This window comes from Coturnix japonica, chromosome 2 (genome assembly GCF_054131305.1).
Source record: "Coturnix japonica strain WE chromosome 2, WE-NBRP24, whole genome shotgun sequence".
NCBI lineage: Eukaryota > Metazoa > Chordata > Aves > Galliformes > Phasianidae > Coturnix > Coturnix japonica.
In genome coordinates, this window is record NC_140664.1 from 63148227 (window position 1) to 63172045 (window position 23819).

General features: G+C 40.0%; 1 protein-coding gene across 14 annotated transcripts in view; it reads right to left on the reverse strand.

Annotated features, from left to right (window-relative positions):
• PDE1C (phosphodiesterase 1C) overlaps positions 1 to 23819 on the reverse strand; it is a 253895-nt gene that overhangs the window by 126935 nt on the left and 103141 nt on the right. For 4 of the 14 annotated variants that reach the window (XM_015855058.3, XM_085539980.1, XM_085539982.1 and 1 more), the window contains exon 3: positions 15286 to 15312. The exons of 7 other annotated variants lie outside the window; for them this stretch is intronic. In XM_015855058.3, the coding sequence (XP_015710544.2) occupies positions 15286 to 15312 (27 nt within the window). Of the gene's footprint in view, positions 1 to 479; positions 543 to 15285; positions 15313 to 23819 lie in introns of all 14 variants that reach the window. 3 more of the 14 variants (XM_015855056.3, XM_015855057.3, XM_085539981.1) reach the window with 1 other exon arrangement.

Here is a 23819-nt window from a genome sequence, read left to right on the forward strand (position 1 = left end):
ATTTCCCAAAAGAGCTACTTAATCTCTTGAATATTATATCCCATTCTTTCATTTTCTTTCTACCTTCACGAGCTGAGCAGAGCTTCTCCTTCCAGGAATCCTTTCTCCAAGCTAGAGAGTAACGAGGATCCAGCATAAGACCAGAATGAGGACTAGGAAACAATTGTTCTGACTGGGATTTCAGCTGTCACGTACATGGTAATGGAGCTCGTGTTCTTGTTCAGTCCTAATTGCAACCCATGGGAGGAGCAGTGAAAGTCCCGGGGAAGGATGGAAAGAAAGAAGGGCAGATGAAGAGACTTCCAGAAAAGCCTAAATGGGAAATGTTGCTCAAACTGAAATCAGCAGTAATTTTTTGAGAACCAGAGTTTAGCCTGCTTATTTCTGTCTCTTCAAAGTCAGATGAACAGCCTTATGTCAAAAAGCTGCCTTTGCCTGGCCCCATCACCCTCCATGCCCACACACATGCAGTGACTGACCGTATGTGAATTATCAGACTGTGGAGTCGCTCAAATGTGACCACTGTTTCCCATAACAAGCTCCTGAAATAAAGAAAATCCATCAGCTCTTTTCACTGTGCCTTTCTGTAGGGCAAAAACAAAAATAAAAATAAAATAAAAGCCTGAAATCTTGACTGCTGTTAGACAGGCCAGAATGGCACATGTTGTATTTCTTAAGATGCAATAAATAACTCTCAGAGAGTTGACTGCAAGATTTTAAGTATCCTTATGTGTTTGGATTTAAAAACAAACAAACAAACAAAAGTATTTTAAGCACTCTGTGAAGTGTCATTGAAGGTTTGACCACTCACACTTAACATTTTAAAAATCCCTCTTTAAAATCTGAAGGAAGTTTACTTTCTTCTTTTCCATAAATAATTCCTTTTAAAGATTAATTCCTGCATGGAATGAGTTCAGTGTTTTAAATGAGTAAACATTGTTTCATAATCCGAGAAGTGACAAACAACAAAATATTTCCCCTCAAATTTATTTCTGTTACATAACATTAGGACTAAGTGAAAAATATCCAGAGAGACTGTGTGACATCTTACTAGACTACTAGTAGATAAAGACTTACATATACATATATATACATATATATTTGCTTATCAGATGAGAAAAAAATAATCAAATAATCTTAATTATTAAAAATAAATAAAAATCGGGGGAAAAGTGATCTATCAAATTTAAGAAAGCGTTTAGCTAATGTTCAGAGGTACATCAAACTAAGTGAATTTCAGTTCATTTTAAGAAGCTTCAACAGAGCAGCAAACCTGCTGCTGATTATCCCCAAACTAACAAAAAAGAGGACTGGAATGTTAAACATAACAAACAAAGCCAAGGGGAAATATGAGTTTATGCAAGGTCATACTAACTAAAATGCAACACTTCCTTGCAAATGTATTTTTCCAGAAAGGGCAACTTCCCTTCTGCAAGGTCTGTAGCTTATTATTCTCTGTGATGATTCACACTGCACAATAACATTCCTATTTGAAAAACAAAACCAGTGCAATTTTAAAACAAGTACATATTTCCATCCAGGACACTGTAAGTTCAAGTAGACAAGCTGTCTGAACCTTTGAAGATCTATATACTTTCTTTGTCTGATAATCTACTTGGTTGTCAAGGCTTTCTTTTTCCATTACTGCTGGTATGCTTTTGATAGGATACTAATATCACATCACTGTAACCATATAAGTTCTAACCCTGCAACCTGTGGTGTACGGTCAGTCCTTGCTAAAGTCATAAAGCAGGTAATAATAACAATAATAATAATAATAATGGAACTATTCAGCTATACTGGCAAAGTCTCAAAACTCGTGTTCCCAAATAGTATAGCTAGGGAAGTGGTGATAAGACCCAGGCAGCAAACAGATGCTAAACAAACGTCTCAGGAATGGCAACATGAAGTGACAATTCAAGCTACCTTACCACAGTGAGATTATTTTATCTCTCTGTACTGTGAAAAATAATACATCACTGCTGTTATTAGCAAGTGACAGAATGAGGTGCTGTAGTCTCCTATGCAAGAAGAAGTAGTTCGTAGAAAACAAATCTGCTTCACTGGACACATTATTTGCATGGGTTTCTTTCATTTCTTACCAAGGATAGTGTTAATCAGCTGGAGGTTTTTAGTATTAACCAAGCTGAATCCATAACGGGAAAAACAAACAAACAAAAACCAGGCCATGTGCTGTCTGCAAAACAAGCTTTAGTGTGGTTTAGAAATGCTCAGAGTGAAGCAAGACTGTTAGCTCATTCCAAGGACAAGACGGAAAACAGCCTTAAGGTGTCTTCAGTCATAACCATTAGTTTCAGCCATGACTAATTAAATAATGAGAACATTTCTAAGAAGATGTCCTGGAAGATTTCTCACACTTGCTGTGCAAGGAAGCTACCAGGAGATCTCTCTGTGCGGATCTAGTTCCAGTCTAGTCCCAGATCCACATTTAGACCTCATACATTACCACTGCACACTTCCCTCTAACAGCTCTGCTTCAAAGACACCCACTTTTAAGAGTGAATCACTTCTAGCTGGAAGAGCATTCAAACAACATTCACTCATTTGCTTGGTCATTCTTTCACTTTGTGAGACTGGTGGTTAAAGTTGCCAAAGAGGTGTCCTTGGAGACAGAAAGTTCTTCCCTTTCACAATATGTTTTTGCCACTATTTCCTCGCTTTAGCTTAGAAGAGCCCTTTGTTGAAATCTGTGTTCAATATAACTTGAAAGCAGACCATAACACAAGAGGTAAGTTAGAATAAAATAGTTTCTAAAACCAAAATGAATATGTAAGTATATATATACAAGTATGTATATATTTAAAATAATTTAACCCTTTGAAGCAGGCAGAACACATCAAATCTCCATGTGTTAGCAAGCCAAGATTACTTCTGTGTTTCTTCTTGCATTGCAAAATCCTCTATAAAGACTTTTAAACATACCCACACAGATGTCTCCATAGCTTGGTTGTTCATCAAAACACAGTTTTTGGCTGTTCTTCAGCCTGAATTTACACAGTGACATTAGTGAAAGTCAGTCACCTACACATCCCTATGTTTGAGTGCCCTCAGCATCAAGGCAACAAGTTTGTAATGCAAGACTTAAAGAAGACCTGCATGCTTCTGAAGCCGGAGCCTATGTGGTTTTGTGAAACATCATGGGATGTCTACACGTCAATAACTATATCAAGTCCTGTGTCTGAGGACTGTGTCAAATTAATTGGTGGAGATGGGAGATACGCTTCCAGACTCTTTGGATTTAATGCACATAACACATGTGATGCCTGTTCTTCTCATCAAGTAATAAGCTCTCTACTTCTCAGTGAGTCAAGCTCCAGTTCAGTTTCACTGCAATTCAAAACAAGTAACCTGCGTTATTCAAAAGAAATACTCATGGGGTAGGGAAACACGGCTGAACTGAAACATGGATTATTAAACACTTACTACACAGTTATGCCTGTTCAAGTGCCTTCTTCCTCAAAATTCTTGTTAGACATCTTATTTCCAGAAGAGTAGTGCCTAACAGTTTAAACTAACTTCACTGATGTCTTTCCGCTTCCTTTTAAGACAGATTTAATGGCAATTGAAAGACTCAAAAATGCAGGTGTTGTTTTTTAGTGTATTGAAAATCGATAATTTCTAAATGTTAGTTATTTTCTTTCCAATCAACAATATCAAATTACTGTGTTTACCATTGAGTACATACTTTCCTTTTTATTCTGTACCTGTATCTCTAGTTGAGATCCTTCTACAGAGAGAAACCTATCATGTGCTCATAAAATATGATGTTTGGGTAACAAGTTTGTAATTCAGTCAAAGGTTTTGCTGTGCCTGCGTACATATGATGCTTTGAAGGAAGATGCTATCCTAGTTACATCCTTTCAAACAACACCTGGCCAAAGAAATGTGAATTTGCTTTTATGACAGCAAAACGGTTTTCCAAGACAGTTACATACATGCAGACATCAAAAAGAATGTGTCAGAGAATGCCAGTCATTCTTTCCCATTTCCTTCAACACATGCAACTTTACCAGTTACAAGTCTCCCATCCACTCTCAATATATAGAAATCCAGATGTTACCCATTGAAATGTAAAGCTACAGAGAGTGGAGACATTTTTTTCCACCTACTCCTTTTCCAGTTGCAACCACTATGCGCAGGTCTACAGACACTGTTTCTCAGAGCTATCCATGTTTTCATCACTGGATTAATAAGGAGAAACTCACAATTGTCCAGCTCCACATGGCAGAGAAGTGCACTTTTTCTAGTGATGTGATAAACTATTGGCAGGTTTCAGACACCACTAAGATTCTCCATCACCTGCTGACATTTTTCAACTGTCCTGAATCAGCCGCAAACCACTCCAAGTGTAACAACTCTTTTATTAATGTTTTAATAATGTCTGAGCATTAAAGTATAATAAAGCTGCAATCCAGAAATATCTTCACATTTATTCTTTAAACTATAATATAGAATATATCTACCATATATATGTATGTTAAATAATAAATATTATATATTTATACCTTCTAAGTGAAGGTTACAGGATAAATGATGATGAAACATCTTTAATTATACTTTCCTTCCGAAATGTTTCAGTTCTAAATTCAGATTAGAGCAGCTATGCTGAATATAGGACCAAATACTGCTCTCTAGAGATAAAAAGATGAGAGCTGATGCTGGCTGCCATTGGTCTCCCATTGTTTGTCAAGCACACTGTCAAAAAGCATGGCATTGGCCTGCTCATAAGGTCATGCAGACAGAATAATTGGGGTGCTCCACTCTCAGTGTTCAGCCAATCCAGCTGAGAACAAGAGTGAAATGAAACTGTACTGAATATGTGTGTTGGGAGTGTTTGTTAGGAAAGTCCTGAGAAAAATGGGAGAGCCTCTCTGTCATCACCAAAATTCAAGTTTGATCCCAAAAGAGTCAAAACCTTCAAGGATTTGAAGATTTTCATCACAAAAAAAATGCTCTGCTTGAATCTGTTGTGCCACCAGTTAACTCACAACTCACTTTAAAAAGAGGACAGCAAATTTTATTCTACATATCCTCTCAGCTCCACGCTGACGTTTACAGTTTTCAGGTGTTTCACATGAGTTAGCTCCCTTCCAGGCCCTGATGTTGAATGATTTCCAGTGCTATGCATGCTGAGGACAATGTACATCAGGCTTTGAGGATAAGGCTCACACCTCTGGAAGCTGTAGTGCTTGGTCAGCCTTCCTACCACTTACCTTGGTAAGCTTTAGGACAGGACGGGAAAGAAATGCATCTAATCCAGAATCTAGAATTTTCTGTTCATCAAAGGTCAAGATTTCTGGAGATAGCAACAGAGATGCTGATTAGTGGTAACTGCTGTCACTTCAGTCTTTGATATCTTTAAGCTCTATCAATAAACATATTGGTGCTCAAGTTCTTTGTGCCTCATGAGCATTAAAATTGATGCTATAGTATGAATCAGAGATAGTTGTCTCCATTGTTCTATTAGTGCAGAAACTCACAGAAGATGTGTTTGTCATCACAATCTGAAAACATTCACTACATCACCGGGGAAAAAGAATATATATCCCGACTGAAACCTGTTAGAAAGCTGAACCATTTCTATAGCTTAGTCAGTCTAAAAAACAAATTAACAAGCTGTTGCTTTTCAGAGAATAAACATTACAAGAAAGTACTGATTTTCTTTTCAAAATGAATCTACTGGTGGCAAAAGATGCTGGACCGACAATAACTTAGGAAATCTTACTCATTTATTTGTATGCAACATGGTCAGCATTCAGCATTTGCAAAAATATGCAAAATAATGCATATTTTTATTTCATTGCCATGCTGTAGCTATTTACCACAGGAACACGCACCAGCAGAAGCAGGACAGCAGCTTAGTGTCTGTTTCTGCTCATTCCTTGAGCATTCAACATGTTTCATGCTTGTAGGGGCTTAACCAGCTTCTCCAGTGCCAACCACTTGTTTTGCAGAACCACAAGACATAAATCACAAAACCACTGTTGATCTGGGCCATGGATTCCACCCACACCTGCTGCAGGTAGGGGACAAGTATTTTTGTCCCGAATGCAAGGCAAAACTGGATAAGTTCTTAGACTACAATCAGTAAGTACTGCCAGAATTTAAGTGCTATTAGGTATGTTATTAGATTACTAGGAAAAAAGCATGCAGTGTGGATCGTCATCACTCACTTTTTCTTTCTTTCTTTTACTTATTTTACTGCTGCTTTGTTGTTGTTTGCTTTTTAAGTGCTGTGAATTTTCCCAGGAAGAACAAACAAGAACCACATTCATCCTGTGTATTCATTACTATTAACATCTCTGACCATGAAAAGCAACACCATGAGTTAGGTGTATATGAGCCTAGAACAGACGTGTTTCACAGAGCAGCAAGACTACTGAAAGCTTTCTGCACTGCATGAAGCATCTTTTCTTACACCAAACTTAAAAGAACAGACTTTTATTTTTGACACTTTTCAAAATAGGTGATCATAATCAATAAAGTAGTAAAAAAATACCCTGAAAACAAGGGTAAAAGTTTATGTTTTATGGGCTGGTTTGGCCCAGTTTCGTGACTAGTGGGGCAGATGGATTTTCCATGCTTCTGGAGAAGGGAAACTGGGGACCCCAAAATAATTAAAAACAGCGGCAACAATCTGAGGAGAAACAAACTAATTTGCTAAATATGGTATAGGAATGCCAGATAACACACTATAATACAATATAATTAGAATTGAAGCTAATAAATCAAATATAATGAGAGTATATGCAAGCTGTAGGCCTTACAGTAATAGTGTGTGTGAAGTGATGCACACAGTTGGGATGTGGAGCAGCGAGGAGAGGCAAAGGAGAAGTGCAAAGGAGAGCAATCAGGTGACTTTGCCAGGAGTTCTGTCTCCTCTCTGACTGCAAACCCCCCTGGGGAATGTATTTCTTCTTTTCTGGACAGGTACCCAGAACTCAAGCATTAATGCTTTAACTCCCAGTGCACTACATGATGCTATGACGTGGAGTACCAGTAACCAGAAATCATAAAACCATGACAATGTTGCTAAGGAGCACAGAAATAAGATAACTGTACATGCTAAGATCAATAACCTGAGAAGTAAATCATGATCTAACTATATCACTTCTGTTATGTTTAGACAATAGTTAATTTTTATATCTTAAGGTAAAGCTGTGGCTAGGTGAGAGGAAGTGTAGGTTTAAGTACCTTATGAATCTATGATTATTGGAAGTAAGCAGATATACAGAAAAAAAGCACAATCCCAAAAGGATTTCTGACCAGGTGCTGGAAACAGACTTCCAAAGTCCTGCCCCTCCATTTTGTTGAGAAAACAAACATACAGCAACAACAATGAACCAAAACGTACCTCTCTGCTACAGCTGGGGAAAGGAAATGGTCGTGCACAACTTTACTCCTGAGAGCTTGAGATCAGGATCAATCTCAAACTGGGCGAATCTAACATGTGTATTCCACATATACAGGTTCATCTATCTGTACAGCCAAGAATGTTAGCATCTCCAAGTATAGTCAAATGAATCCGCAATGTAAACAGGTCAAATATTTTTATGAAGCCTTTGAGAAGCATCATATGTGCAGGTAAACGCAGAACAACTGGATGTTTCTACTAGAGAACCTTTACAGAAGGAGAATAATTGCTCCTCTGCAGAATTAGTCTAGCATCATCATCCCCAGGAGTATAACATTAATTCACAGGGAATAACACACATTCTGAAGCAGGGTCTATATCTCTTCCAACTCATCAGCAATTGGATAGAATTGATGGAAGGAGATGCACCAGCCATAAACTATAGAAAATTGCTTCTTAATCTTCCTTGGGGCACTGCTCTATGCATACTTTGATTTAGCTTACAAGTTAGGGAGCAGAGTGAATAACCTGTAATAAGTATATTAATGTGTAATTCTTTTTCAAACTAATGCACACACAAAGGAAGACCAAGTCCTTTGCTACTACTTAAGGCTTATTTTCCATTTTTTGTGTTAACACTTGGAAGCCAGCCTGTCAAAATACATTACTGGATATGCTCCCCAGTGCCTACAGAGACAGTAGGACACAGCAGGGAGCTGCCAATGTTTTCACAATAGGCTCCTGCAGATGTTTTCACCTTAAGGTGTGATAAGTACTTTGGTCCAGAGTGTGATATCCACCCAGATAAGACATAAAAATCTGGATGATTTCTTCATCTATCTTCTCAGTAAAATACTATATGTCAGTTATAACCACAAAACAGGCAAACAAAATGCATTTGAGGGGGAAAATCATTCATAAGTCTTGGATAATACACTGAGAATTTGCTAATGCAGACACAGAGCTTAATCAGTAGAGATCAAAAAGGAAGACTCTGGTGCGGCAATGAGGAAAGAGGGTTTATAGCTTTCCTATATTTGATAAGACTTCTTAGTTGTTCCAGTGTAATCTACATTAGAAGTGCACAATTTCTCTTGAGAAAAAGTCACACTGCTAGGAGATGGCTGATTTTCCCCTGGGACAGATTTGCCTGCCAAAGATGCCTCATCCACTGCGTTTGATAGAGTTTTAACAAACTGCCTTAGGATTCTTTGCTAAGGGAGATGTTGAGGACTTGAGAGATTTTGAAGGCTGGAAGCTTACACAGGACTTCAACTATTTTGCTTTCCCACAAAAGAATTCCCCGCGTAAAAGCTCACTCCTGCACCAACTGCCAAAGTGATGTCAGTCATTAGCAACTTTTTTCTTTCTCTCTCACTTACCCCCCACCCTCCACCAATGCTGCCTTTTGGTCTGACCGCTACATCGAAGAGAGAGATGAAAACAATTCTTATTGATTTAAATTGAGTTTGAGACACAGCTAAGGCTGTGTCCTGAACTAGTCATGGAGATGCTGCAACCGTGTACATTGTTTTGTTCCTTCCTTCCTTCCTTGCTTTGGTATTTCTTCCCTAGGAACTCCTGGATATTCAACTGAAGTGCAAAGTGCTACAGCCTAGATGCTGCAAGTGGCAGTGAAATCCCCAATATTAGGGTTTTCCACTTGTGCAAATAAGAAGGAAAGGACAAAAAGAGATCATTCTATAGAGCAGCCCCTGCCTTTGCTAACAACTCCAAGCTCCATCAAAAGAAGACCCCTTCCTAGTGGCGCCAACTGTCTTCATCGAGACTTGGGAAATGAGAAGTCTGTTTAGCTGTACAGCACCTGCATCAGTAGCAGTTGTCCTAGCTGCCTCTCTCTTATGCTACCAGTGTGAACACCAAAGTTAATGCCTTTTTCACTAAGGAGGTTAATCTGGCTTCCATGCACTCCATGCAAGTAAATAATAGAACTGCAGAACCCCAAATTAAAAAGCAAATCACTTCAACGAAGCTGAAACTAAGTCTGTGTAAAGAGCTCTGGATATCACTGAAAGCCAAATTAACCCAATGGGAAGGTGTCAGGAGACTGGGCTTATTTTCCTCCCATGAGGCTTTCCAAATTTGTATGTGCACTATCTATCTCATTTGGCTCCAATTGGCAGAGATAGAAGTGCCAAAGCAACATAAGGCTGTAGTGCATCTAATCTGTATCACCTATTTTTAGACTGTTAATCACCTGGGTCCCTCACTAGTGAAAAACCTTTCTCTAGTAGTTATATATATATTATATATATTGTATATTTTATTTATTTATTTATTTATTTATTTAAACAAAGCCTAGAAAAGGAGAAGAAACAAAACTGCTTCTATTCAGTCTGTCTCCCTAGGACTTGATGGGGAAAACTTGTCAGGCACTAGGAATTTCACAAAAGAAAGCATCTATACTTTTAAAAGTCATTTCACACAGATTTTACTCTACCCCAAAGGAAACAAATGTTGCAAAATAAGAGATTACAAATAACTTCTTCCAAAATGTTAAAGATATTCTGGTTTCTTTTCGGCTATAGAAGAGTAGCACAAATGTATTTCCATGATTCAGGAAAAAATGTTATCTAAAATCCCAAAGCAATTCTGTACATTGTCTGTAAAACATGAAGCTAGATGATACCACAATTACGTTATAAAAAATCAGTTTCATACATGGATAGAGGTCCAGTGCAAAAGCAGATGTGTGTCCTCAGCTCTGCTGAAATGATAATGAAGTCTGTGACCTAAGCGTGAACATATTTACGAAAAACCTTGACATAGCTTTTTTATTGTGAAAGACACTTGTCATCACAGTATTTCAGTAGCACAAGCCACACCTGCCATGTTCAAATCTGGCAGAATCCATTCCTTATTGTGCAAGATCTGTTACTGTACAATACAATACAATACTGTACAATAAATTCTGTACAATCAATAATTTTTGGATGTATAATAAATCAGCTGAAAAAAAACCCACTATGAGAGATATATTAAATATTTTAATAGTCATTAATCATTAAGATCTTGCATTTATTGATAATTTTTCAACACTGTAATATGAGACATGGTATAAAATAGACTGATAAAATAATAGCAACATAAAATGGTAAGAAAGATTTCAACACTATTTAGTCTTGTTTCAGAACTGTTTTGAAATTTCTCTTTCTCTGGACAAAGTCCAACTGCTCTTGTCAAGAATCCAGAATTTATATCTTCTTCTATCATCATATTAAGCCATCATATTAAGAAACAGCTGCTACATTTTGCGTAGAAAAACTAAGCAAGATTTCAAGAGCAAGAAAAAAATATGTTTGTATGTATAGAGTGCAATCTCAGTGCACCTTCCAGTTCTCATTAGAAAGGGAAAATGACAGTCATTTTTTAAGTTTTCTTCTTGTAGAAAGTTCTATGAGCAAAAAAGCTGGAATTTTCTTCCCACTTCACCATGAAGTTTCTCTGCACACAGCAAAGTAATATTAGCTTCCTCCATGAACTAAAGCCCGAACAGCACTTAGCTTTTGTCAGCTTGCACCACGATACTTTATTCACAGCTGTGTAATGCTGCTGCAATGACTGCACTTAAACTACATTAAAAGATCATTCAGATTGCAAAGTCAAGCACCCAGAATGCTAGAAAATATCAAATTAAGGTTGGCAATGACACTTTAAATTGGCCATTCATGTGCAAATTAATTACAGGCTTTACTTAAATATCATTTTTTTCCCAATGCATCTCTGATTCTGCACTGCACTTAATAGATAACACTCAATAAGTTGGTACCTTTTTCAGTGAAATTAAACATTCATTAAATCTAACAGAACTAGCTCCACTCGTAATATTACAGAAATAAGTTAGTCTCCATCTGCAACCTGCCCAGCAGCACTGAATTGAAAAATTAACATCAGTTTCCCTGAAATGCAGAGTTTCAAGAAGTCCTGCTGAAGTAATAGCAGTAACTGAGGAGGTCTCGGTGCCCAAAAGAATTTGCACTTCACACAGAATTCTGCCATATTGAGTTGTACATCTGCATGTGTGTGCTACTGATTAGGCTATCGACCTTTAATGCATCCTATATACATAGTATTGGAGACAATCCAGCAGTAAAGAAAAACTAAGCTAAGCAGTATTATAATTACTTGTAAGGCTTAAGGAATTAGGGGAATTTTTACTATTTGTAATTAAGATAACCTTGCAAGGTCAATAGATTAGCTATGAAAATTAAGTGGTGTCAGAATTAAGTACTATACAACTAAACATATTGTCAAATTGTGTGAGATGCTGAATGCCAAATTTTAACCAAGGACATTTTGATGTCCTAAAGCATCCGGAACAGGAAGAGACGATCTCCAGAGGTCCTCTCCAGTCTACGTTATTTGATGGTTCTCTATCAATAGCACTGACAACAGTCTGCATATATAATGCCCTTTCTATGACAATGAGCATGGCAATGACAGGGCATCCCCCACCTCTCTAGGTAACCTGTCCCAGGGCTTCACCGCCCTTATTGTAAAATACTTTTTTTTTAAATATCCAATTTAAATCTCTCTCTTCTTATATATAGATCTCTCTGAAACTAATGCTTCTATTTATTTCCATGGAAAATACAACAGCTACAAAGCTCACAATAACACTACCTGACAGAACAAATTCTCAGCTACAAAACACTATTTTTCAACAGTCATCCCCATTAGCTATGTTGTTTTTCCAGCAATGAACAAGAGCCTACATGCCACCCTCATAAAGCTCTGCACCAGCAGAGGTGACCTACTCTCGCTGTCAGCAATGCAGAAAAACACCACCCACCACCTCACTGAGCTCACATCCACTGTTTGGTCTACATAGACATTCAGCAAGCATCCATGAATGTCCGTGGGTACCTCTTTTTCTGCATGGAGGAACTGAATTCCATACCACGTCTTCAGACACACTTCATGCCCAACACCATTTTGTCAGACTGCCTCACTGCTACCAGCTGTCACAAAGCAACAAAATGTAACCAAACAGAAAGGTTCATCCCCTGCTGCCATACCACCAGCAACCACCTCTGATGTTATGGGAAACATTTAATAAAATAGGAGGCAGTACTTTCAGAGCAGTCCTTGTAGTCTGCAACCATCTTCCTCTTGTCCTGTCACAACAGACCTTGCTGAAGAGTCTGTCCCCTTCTTTCTTACCGCCCCCCTTTAGATATTGAAAGACTGCTCTCAGGTCTCCCCAGAGTCTTCTCCAGGCTGAACAGCCCCAGCTCTCAGCCTGCTCTTGCACTGGTGAGTAACAGGTCCAATACTGCATCCCCCCTGGTGGGGCTCTCTATTACTTTGCTCAATAATTTCTCCTCCATGCACCCCAGGGGCCTCCCGGATTGCTTACAGATGGGTAAACTCCTTTTCCAGCAGATAACTTCACCAAAGGAGATGAAGCTAACCTATGAAGGAATTGCAAAGGGCTACCTGAGAGGTTCTTGCTAATCTCCCAGTGAAGGCAGTGAGCACCTCCCACAGGCATCCCACAGCTGGCTGCCTTTGGGTTGCTGGAAGTCTCAGCAGTCACACAGAACATGACCAAGGTTTCAGGTGCTCCAGAAAAAAGGCAGAAGCAATGCAGGACCTGGGAGTTCATGAAAGCCTCTGCTTTCTGTCTACTCTCCCTCTTGCTGACATCCTCTCCAGCTACTATTGCCTGAGCTACCCACTCATCACTTACCCAAGGTGAGTGAGATGGAAGAGTGATAGATGACCCACGATCTCATTAAATATCTTGCTTCTCCAATATTGCTGTGATTAATCAGTATCGCAGTTCAGTGGTTCAGCTGCAATTACTAGGTGGAGACTAATGAAATTAGAGTTGTCTAGACAGCTGTGAAACTTCCAACTTTATGAGGAAAATCATATTAATATATTATTGTTACAAAATCATTTAAGTCAACTCAATTAGCAGAATGATCAATGCAGAAGTTAGCATCTGTTATTTCCAATTACAGTTTTGGTGTGGTTCAGACTTCACTTGGGTTCTTGCTCCTCAGGCTTTCTTGCACAACTTCCTTCTCAACAAGGAACTCAGGGAACACTGTTCTTTTACACTGCAAGGTATGGAAGAGCATTTCTCTTGCATAGTCGAGTGCTGTTTACTACCACTTTTGCATGATTATGTGATTACTGACAAGACTCCCCAGAGAGGAATGGAGAAGATGCAGAAGCAACAATGGATTGTTTTGCTTGAGCTGCCAGTAGCCCTCCAGAGCCTGGTAAAATATGAATCATAGAAATGCTTTCAAAATAATGTAACAAAGGAAAAAGAAGAAAATCCCCTAACAGATAAATGTGGGAATCGAAGGTAGAGACCTGTGCCAAGTCATAAACTTATGTGTATTTCTGGAGTTACCATCTCAGAGATATGCTACTTATTGCCAGCCTTCTGATGCAGTGCTACCCTGCCACCTCCTTTTCTAGACATCATGCCTCAGCATCAGTTGGCAATACACACAAATTGTCCATTTAGTGAGGAAAGCTTAACACTGCAATGGTATGCTTAAACAGACTGCCATTTCAGATGCATTTAATCTTCATGATGTCATTGATACAAGATTGTAGGAGCTTGTAATGTACTTCCTCTATCTTCTGAGGCTCGCAGATGTTCTCCCATACAAAAGAGATGCTGAACACAAGCCTCTCTGATACCAAGGTTCTGTACACAGAAAATACATCCAAATAAAATATGGTACTGGACAATGCAAGAAGTGCAGGACACACATACAAAGAGTAGTCATTCATTCCAGAAACCATTTCAGGTCGAGCATAAATCCTATTGCAGCAGTTCCACACCTTTGGCCACAGATATCTTCATAATTAACATTAGTGGTACAGCAAAGGAAACACGGGGCAAAAGCAGAGTTGTGTGCAGTAGTATCAGCTCAAAATGCAGGAAAACATCTAGAAAGATATCCACCTTTTCTCTACTCTGCTGCTTACACTATGCAGTGCCCACCTGCACAGTTCAGCACATAAACCCCTGAATAAGCATTTTCCACTGACCTGTCACAGCTCAAGGACACTGCATCAGTAACTCACACCACCACACTGCCATCTGTCATAGCTGTTACGTAAGCAAATCCACAGCCTGTCCCAACTACGTCACAAAGGGTGGTCAAGGTAACAGTGAAGCTGCCAGTCTCTAACACCACGCAACAGAGAAGGTTACACTCAGTAGACCTGCAGGGTTTAGTCTTTAGGAAGCACTCTGCAGGAGTCTCAAATTCAGTTAGAATCAACACAAACTAAAGATGCTCAGCATGTCATGAGACTAAGCCACCAATTAATGCTCCAGATGTGGAGGAGGAATCAGCTCAGCCCCAGAAATCTGGGCTGCAGAGAGTGTGGTCTGAAGCAAACAAGCAAAAGGGCTCCCAGGAAGGAAAAATGAACCTGGCAAAGAACCCCATTAGTCCTCCCTCCAGCAAGGAGGCAGTAAGTTAACTGAATCAGAGAGCTGTAATAGGGCCTGTTAATCAACAGGCTGCTGCTTCCCTTCAGTCTCCTGCAAAGGCACAGATCATTAGCAACACTACAAGCCAACAATCCATTTTTTTATTACGGGATGAGTAAGTGATAGGAGTTAGGACCAGCAGAGGGAACAGAGTGACATTTATTAAGGTTTGGCCTTCAAGGGCAAATATTTTTGTCTTCACTCAGGGGAATCTTCCACCAGCATCACAGAGGACTATCACTAGTACCAGAGGGAATGTGGAGCAGCAGTGCAAGATGGGCCTTCAAATAGGGCAACAATCTGTGGAATGGCATGTCATTGGGAACATTGTAACAGGAAGATCCTCCTTCAAATGCCCTAACAAAAATGAGACAGATAACTCACAAATACCTTCCAGTCCTCTGTGATTTAGTCTTACCTTTGTGATGTTTTCTTGTATTTTCTCCTGCAGGAAAAGAACAAAACACAACTGAGATAAGAAAGCTCAACTGGTGAGGATGAGAAAAGGAGAGGGTCAGCAATAGGTGCAATTAAGGGATGACTCTTACACCATAAGATGGTTCCAAAGTTGATGCAGCTATCTCCAGCTAAACTCAGTAGCTGTTGCCATTAACTGCAGCAGCATGCCATTAACTTGCCTGTGTGTGTCTTGCCCTTTTATTTAAGAAAGGGTCACAGCAGCTGGAAAGGAATCAGTTACTACTCTAAACAGCAAGTGACATGAACCACCTTCTCATGCTGATGAGTACTTTTTGTGTCTCCATACAGCATAGAAATGTGGTCTGATCTGTGGAGAGCCCACTATGTTATAGTGATGGTGATGTGATCCATCAGCTACATTGCTGCGGTCAATCAGTGCAGAGTTATAGTGATTTTACAACAGCTCTGCACTGGAAAGAAAACTCAGGTCCTCACAAGTTCTGTTTTCTGCCAAATCTCAGGTGCCACAATGCATGTATGTCAGGACTTAAGAGAGCTGTGACCAGGACCAGAAATTGCAAGGGCAATGGGATGCTGACTGCACCTATTCATGATTCTAGCCTAACAGCCCCACCTTTCCACCACATCATTTATGGTAAAGGCTGCAAGGTGGGTTTGTCCTCTACAGGCCATGGCACAAGGTGTCAACATCCAATCAGAAACCCTTCTGTGCAGCCATACAGCCAGCTGCAGAGGTATTTCTGCACTGTACTTTGAATGTCAACTCATTATCTTGCAACAGTGTGCTCAATGGCTTTGTACAATGCCTGGCAAAGCAGGGAACTGATCCCACTTGAGTTCTTCCATGCTTTTGTAAGTTAAAGTGAAACTAATGAGCTCTAAACTTAACAAGCAGTGATGCTAACACAGTGAGGGCTACAATGAAGAGTGCAAAATTAACATCCTGCTGTTCAGCAACACGCTAAGAGGTGGTCCCCACCTTCTAAGTATATAGTAATGGTGTACTGTTGTAAGCATCCAATTCCACTTCCTCATCTCTGATAGTACCGCAGATGGGAATATTGAGGCTAAGGCAGACAAGTCCAGCATACCCAAACACGGGGTTCTTTTTTTCTTAAAAATAAGAATATTTATTTATACTTGGCCATATGAAGAATTATTTATTTAAATTTGAGCTGATGCAAAAAGAGTAAAACAACAAACAGAAGCATCAAGAGTAGCTTACTGATATTAATGATGCTGATGTACACAAGCAGAATCCCACTTGGGCCCATCTGATTCTAAGGGAAGTTTTCATTTTAATTACAAAAGGATGAAGAACAGAAATTTCATCTTGCAGAGTTCCAACTTGGAAGCTGTATTCTGTCAGAAACATTCTGACAAACACAGAACTTCACTTAAATTTGTTGCAAAAAGAAGCTGCTGAAAAACCTTCTGCTTGTTTGGCCATCCAAATCCTGGTTGATTACAATATCTTTTTCCCAGGAAATCCAAAGGATTTATTCAGATTTTTATTTCCACTACATCAATACAACATTTTAAATTTTAAAATTAAGTTATTTACAAGTCATTTATTTCCCCTTTAAGTGTATCACGTTGTGTTGCAGAACTATCAGAACTAATTTTTCCCTTTATTGGCTCATGACCTTCACAGGATTCTGTAAAGTCTTTCTCCTTGTGAAGTCAGCCTTCGCATTCCAGCAGAAATACCTTTCATAGTCTCCTGATTGGCTAAAGTTTCTTACAAAGAGGTGGCCCAGCCTTAGGGTGCAGTTTGCATTTGAATAAAGCATCACTTTTCTTATCAGTTACACCTTTAACCTTATTTTCAAGAATCTTTTTTCTGCAGTGGAAAACCATACTAGGAAGAAAGCATTTACCTAGTCACAGTTCTAAGAAGCACATATAAAAATTTATTATTGATGTTTATTGTTGTTTCCACACCTGCAGTCCAATTACAGTCAAGGTTTACATGTACTGTTAGTGACCACATTTACAGGCACTGATTTTGCTTGTTTCAGTTGAAGGAAGGCAACATACACAAAGGAATTTCTATTCTTATATTCAGCATCACTACTACATGCATTTGTTTTGGAGAGAAATCATTAGCTGCATCCATACTACTGCTGACATCTAGAAAATCTTCCAGAATTTCAAAAAGAAAAAAAAAATCTACAATGCTATTCACCAACAATATAAAAAGATGATGTTAACACAGGCTGTTTTCAAAGATAGTCTTCAGTTTGTTTTGAAAAAGTAGACAGTGCTGACATTACAGAATCATAGAATCACAAGGTTGGAAAGGACCTACAAGATCATCTAGTCCAACCGTCCTCTCATTGCCATTGCTGCCACAAGCCACTAAACCAGATCTTATAGCTCCTCATCCAGACGCCTCTTGAACACTTCCAGGGACAGCGACTCCACCACCTCCCTGGGCAGCCATTCCAGTGCCTGACCACTCTCTGAGAGAAAAAGTTCCTTCTTATGTCTAATCTAAACCTCCTCTGGTGCAACTTGTGGCCATTTCCTCAGGTCCTGTTTGTTGCCTGGGAGAAGAGGCCAAGCCCCTCCTCATCACAACCTCAGGAAGTTGTAGAGTGCAATGAGGTCTCCCCTGAGCCTCCTCTTCTCCAGACTAAACAATTCCAGCTCCCTCAGCCACTCCTCATAAGACTTGTGCTCCAGACCCCTCACCAGTTTTGTTGCCCTTCTCTGGAGAAGGGCTTTCAGAGCATCAATGCATTTCTTGTAGTCAGGGGCCCAAAACTGAACACAATACACAATACACAAAACACAATGAGGTGCAGCCTCACCAGAGCTGAGTACAGAGGGATGACTACTGCTCTGCTCCTGATGGATACACTATTTCTAATACAGGCCAGGATGCTGCTGGCCCTCTTGGCCACCTGGGCACACTGTCAGCTCATGTTCATCAACCAACACTCCCAGGTCCCTTTCCTCTTCATCCAGCCACCCATCCCCAAACATATACCTGCTTTAAGAGTGCAAGCCACTGCTTGCACCCATCTGCCAAGAAATAAGGTCACTGCAAACAATTAAATTAGAAGGTGCCTCTTTTCATACCACAGTCAACATCAGTGGATGATTGCAATCAGCCGCTGTGTCCAAGCTAACATGGTGGGGTGAGTTAGTTGTTAGTTTTTTTGTTGCGGTGACAGGTTACCTCTGGGCTACCCAGTGCTTGTGCCTGCACGAGACTTGGTGACATTATCAAATCTTTTCAAGTTCTGTTTCTTTTCCCACTGTACGCATGCCACGCTAGAAGAATTACCACATCCATTCAACTCACATTTTCTGTCATGGAATGTATTAGTCATAGGTCCACATTTAGCTTGCATTTAAAAAAAGAAAAAAAAATTAAAAAAAAAAAAAAGATTTTTTTTCTCATGCTGAAGAGAATGAAGAGGTACTCACCACACTAGGTAGGTCCTCTGTTACTAGTGTGAACTAGATATAACTTCACTTCCACTGAACTTCATACAATTACATCCGCGCAAGCCTAGTACCAAGTCAAAACCAGTACTCGTACAAGTGGGCTGCTGGAGTCTAATGAAAGTAAACCCAGTGAGAGTTGAAACAACACCTGGTTTTGGACTGTACATAAACTTAGCACAACAGCAGCTAACTGGAGACAAGTTGTTCCCAAAAGCCCCTGTAATTCCTTCCTACCTAACAGCCCATAGATGAAGAGAACAGAACCACAACAAAAAACATTTGAATTCTGTAAGGACATCCTCAGAATTCTGCTGAGAGGTGAGTTAACATGATTAAGCAGATATGGAGAAGAGGGAGGGTGGAGGAGATGGAGAATTAAACAGCTCTGCCAACTGCTCTGTTTTTACCCCATAATTACACAATTCAGTGTATCAACTAACTCAATGAATTGCTTGTTCACTCCTACACAGTCTCTGAAGAAATACCTAAATCACATTTTTTACTCATAACAGCAGAATGATTAAAATGGCGTTACTCCATATTTATTCCATATTTATCACATAGGGTTTGACAGTAATGGCATCCCTTCACCACACAAGGTGAAAATGTGGGTGCTGCAGAAGTAAAAGAAGGATATTTGCCTAGCTTTATCCATGGAAGCTTATGAGCACTATGTTCAGACTAATGGGTTGTATCTGCACTGGTAATATCTCTCTGGGCTCACAGCCTCCAGGACACCTGCTGTTAGCATTGGGTCTTACTGTTAACCACCATTACAGTACCAGTGCAAGTGAGAACAGGTGACACTTCATAGTTAATTTAATACTGCTCAGCTCAGTGGTCACAAGCATGTCCTTAGCCTGCAGAGATGGTCAAACTACTTAATTTTCTAGCTGAAACTCATAATTTGTCACCCACAGTGGCTTAGTTTCGTTTAGCTTGGCCATTGCCATAGATTTGTAATGGACAACCTGGGGGTCCTAGGAATTTAGCAAACAGTTATGTTTTCTGAAGTTCTTGAAATCCAGTAGCCTGTGCTCTCCCAATTGATCTTCCTAACAAAGCCTGGATCTGACACAGGGCCTGCTTCATGCTGGATCCATGTTCTTTTGGGAAATAATAGCAGGCAATGGGTATTTAGGGAGCCAAGAGACTAGCTAAAGTGAATTTGCTAGTTTTAAAAAGACACTGCCCCCAGCCACCCTCACAGAACAACCAGCAGACACAAAGGAACAGATCTGAGTGGGAGCCCCTAACATCTGTCCTTTAACACAGGAGCACCATCACACCTGTAGCCTCAACTATTCATTCCTGCTTCCCTACAAGCTTCCTTGTACTAGTTCCTTTGGAAGTGCAGAGATGAAGTCACTTCACCGCACTGAAACATGAAATTCTGGCAAGTCTTGCTCTTTCTTGCCAAACTGAGGTCTCTAATGTTAGAACGGGTGTTTAGACAACAGTGCTGAAAGTCTGTTTCATAGCTTAGTGAATCAACAATAAGATAAATAAAATTTGGCAAAAGAGAAACAAGCCTCCCTTCAGTTCAATCTAGAAGACCATTCCTGCTCTTTCATTACCACCAGTGAATCTGCAGCCATGCTGCATATTATTCCTCCCCTGCTGTCTTCCTTAGCAGCCAGCTACAATTCATTTTTACTGCCTTTCTTACCAGATCCTTCCAATTCACTGGCCTAGAACTCCTAAGACTTCTCCCCTCAGCAGCCACGTCTGGGCAGCAGATAAATAGCAATTCCCAGCTCCCAAGCCCCAGTGCCTTCTCTGACCACACCACAGCAGCGTATTAGCTTATAACAGGGGAAGGCACCAGCCCCTGAATGTCACTGCCAAAGAGGAAAGGCTTGTGGCGCAGATAAAGCTACTTTTTCCAACTGATGGGATCATGTAAATTGAAAATCCTCTCTCCCAGCAGCTCAGTATTCTGAAACATTCAGTGCATTACAAATTATTCGTCATCATCGCTGGATTAGTGATGCATTTGAGTTATGTTACGAAAACCTATATTAATAACCATGTATAAACCAATTAACAAAACCCAAATCTCACAGCACAGACTACAGACTGGCATCTGTCAAAGCTCAGGATCTCGTGGGAGCCCTGACCAGATAAATATACTGAGAGTGCCAGACTTTGAAGTGGATGATGCCATCAACTGCTATTGGGTTTTTAATTCCCTAATTGAAACAAGAAGACCAGCTTTCTTGCTTTAATCACTCTCTAATCAATAACAAACGTAATTTATTGTTTCTTCCACACAGTCTGTTTAGTAAAATACTGTGCTAAGTTAAAAGCAATACAACCACAGAGACTAATGACAACGGAGAAGAAACCATAAGAAGCAGATGAGGAAAGAGATTTCAGCTGGTACTTGCAATATAATGGGGGGGGGGTTTACGTGGGGATTTTTTGAAAGACGGGTCATTTTAAATTGGACCCTGACCTACATGGGGACATAGTGAAATCATGAGAGGATGAGGCAGTCATTTTTCTCATTTTAAGTAGATTATAAGAGTCTGCATGCTCTGAAGCAGGGGCATGTGCAGTGTAACCATGCAATGGCAAGAAACATTCACAGCCTGAAACAGGCGCAACAATTTCAGAAGAAACAGAGACAAGACAGTGAAATGGGACAAGAGATGTACAGCCAGAACATATAGGGGACGATATGTCACATCTTGGAAACAAGAGGAAACTAAGTATGAACTTAACTTAAACCAATTAGCTTATCAAACTAAATAATGTATGTAAAAATAATTACTCAAGAAAAAAATGCTGCTTTGATAATTAGCTGATCTGACAGCCTTCACCAGTTCAGCTATTGAGTTTTCTAAACTGGGTAAACAAGTATTTCAAGAAACTTACAGTTTCATCCTCAAAGAGGACTGAAGCTGCTAGGCCATACCTCTCTTGCACTGCTTCTGCTCTTCTGCAACGTTTTGCCCTGACATTATTCTTAACTGCAGTTAAATGGAGTTTCCCACTTTCTCATTTGGGGTTTGGTGTGTGTAATGATTCCATGTGAAGTATATCAGGAGAGACAGTGTTTTTTAAAATCTTCTTACAGAAGAGCCTCGCTGACAGCACAAGCTGTGAGGACTTCTTTGTTCTGAAGTCAGCTCAAGGCTGCTACGATCCCATCTCCAGCAATTCAGTAAAGAGTGGACAGAGCCTGAAGGCATTAACACTGGGGTTATATGTACATGGTCTGGGCAAATTGACATCAGTGACAACTACATGCTATAGTATATGCTCTTGTGAGAGATGATGACCCTAAATTCAGTGCAGCTGCCTCAGGCAGGAAGGTAGGGTAGGATCCCACGCAGCTGTAACAATTGTGTTCAGATAACAGCATACAAGAGGTGTATTAGTTACAGGTATTTTATTTCCCAATGACACAGAGATAATCTGTGATAAGTCGTCATTATTTTCTTGAGCTTCATTTTAATGAAGGACAACTACAACTTGCTCATGCTTTGATAAACAGTGCTGGCTGCCAGAAGAGGCAAGCTAAGCACTGTGCACCTCTTCGTGACACAGTATGTACATCAAGTGTGGTGAAAATGCGGCATAGGAAAAGTTTTCTTAATTGTTTTGCATTGAACACTGTGTACATATGAAGGCTCAAAGGTTTCAAGCAAGACAGCCTGAGGCAGAGAGATCTGCAGGGAACAGTGGGAGCCCCGTGAGGACAGCTGAGTGCTCCAGCTTGTCACACCATGAGGTGTCAGCAAGGGCAAATCAGAATCAAATTCACTCCTGGAATCATCCTGGACTGGACAAGAAACTGGTATTTTAATGTGCTGGTATCTTAACTACCAAAGAAAAGACAGCAGAAGTCATTCTAAAGGTTTCTAAAAATCTAGTTCAATTACTAGAACAATTACTGCAATCTTGAAGCTGTTCTATTTTTACTCACGTTTCCATCACTCCTCATGTCAAAAACAAAGTAAGTAAACAAAAATAATAATTTAAAAAGGAAAAAAACAACTTGCTATTGTAGCTGGCATGAATTCAGACAAAACTCTATGACCTTCACACAACAAATTACTGATAATAAAGACATTTCTACTTCATGCGACCAAATGTTTTCACACGGCTACTTCAAATGGCTGATGGAACTTTTGGCTCTGCGATACACGAAGAGGATGACCCACAAAGCACAGGATGGGTGGTACTTCAACAAGCCTATCTACATCTCTCACTGCAAGAGGCTGTGGGAGGGAATTCCTCCCTGCTGCTCTGAGCATTGTGCTGCACACTGTGCTCACTGGGCAACACCGACTTCAACAGGGGGATGCTGCTTCCTTCTCTTAGTTCAATATCGCAAAAAAGGGAGCAGATACGCAATCTGGTCTGTGAGTTCTTTGGTTGCACCCTGATTATTTTCCTATGAAAAGAACTAAAAGAACCAAGTCAGAACAGCAAGAAGTGTAGAAGGGGACAGTTCTGTTTGGAATAATGTAAAATATCATTTTGTAGAGAATTTATAGTGGCAATATTGGTGCATCCTGCATGTTCAAAGCACATAATAGTTCAGCTGATATTCCATTCCCCTGGTGGGAAAGAGCTCTTAGACCCTGGAAAAAATAAGCATGCATAGATTAAAAACTTACTTTGCTCACTGCTACTATGCAAAATGAACGTATTCAGATCCTGCTGGAGCCAAGCAGGCAGCTGTCCAGTTTGTTTCATGCAGGGTGGCTTTGTGATTAGTTACTGCGTGCAAGATGATGGGAGAGAGGCGGGGGGGAAATCATTGTTCATACCCTGGATTAAATATCTAGACAGGAAACATGCTCTGGAATTACATCAGAGCAGACCAGCCGCGTGCGTGAAGTCACTAAACAAATCTGCATCTTGCCCTAAGCTCTACTAAATCTATTGGACTACTGCTTGTTATTGTTTCCCCCTCCCGAACACAGCCCACCCTCTCTGCCCGCTCGCAGACAGCTGGTGTGACGCAGGATTTTAAATCTCATGGTTTTCGTGCCAGGCACTATCCTTACTCCGGGTTACAGGCTGAAACACTCGGAT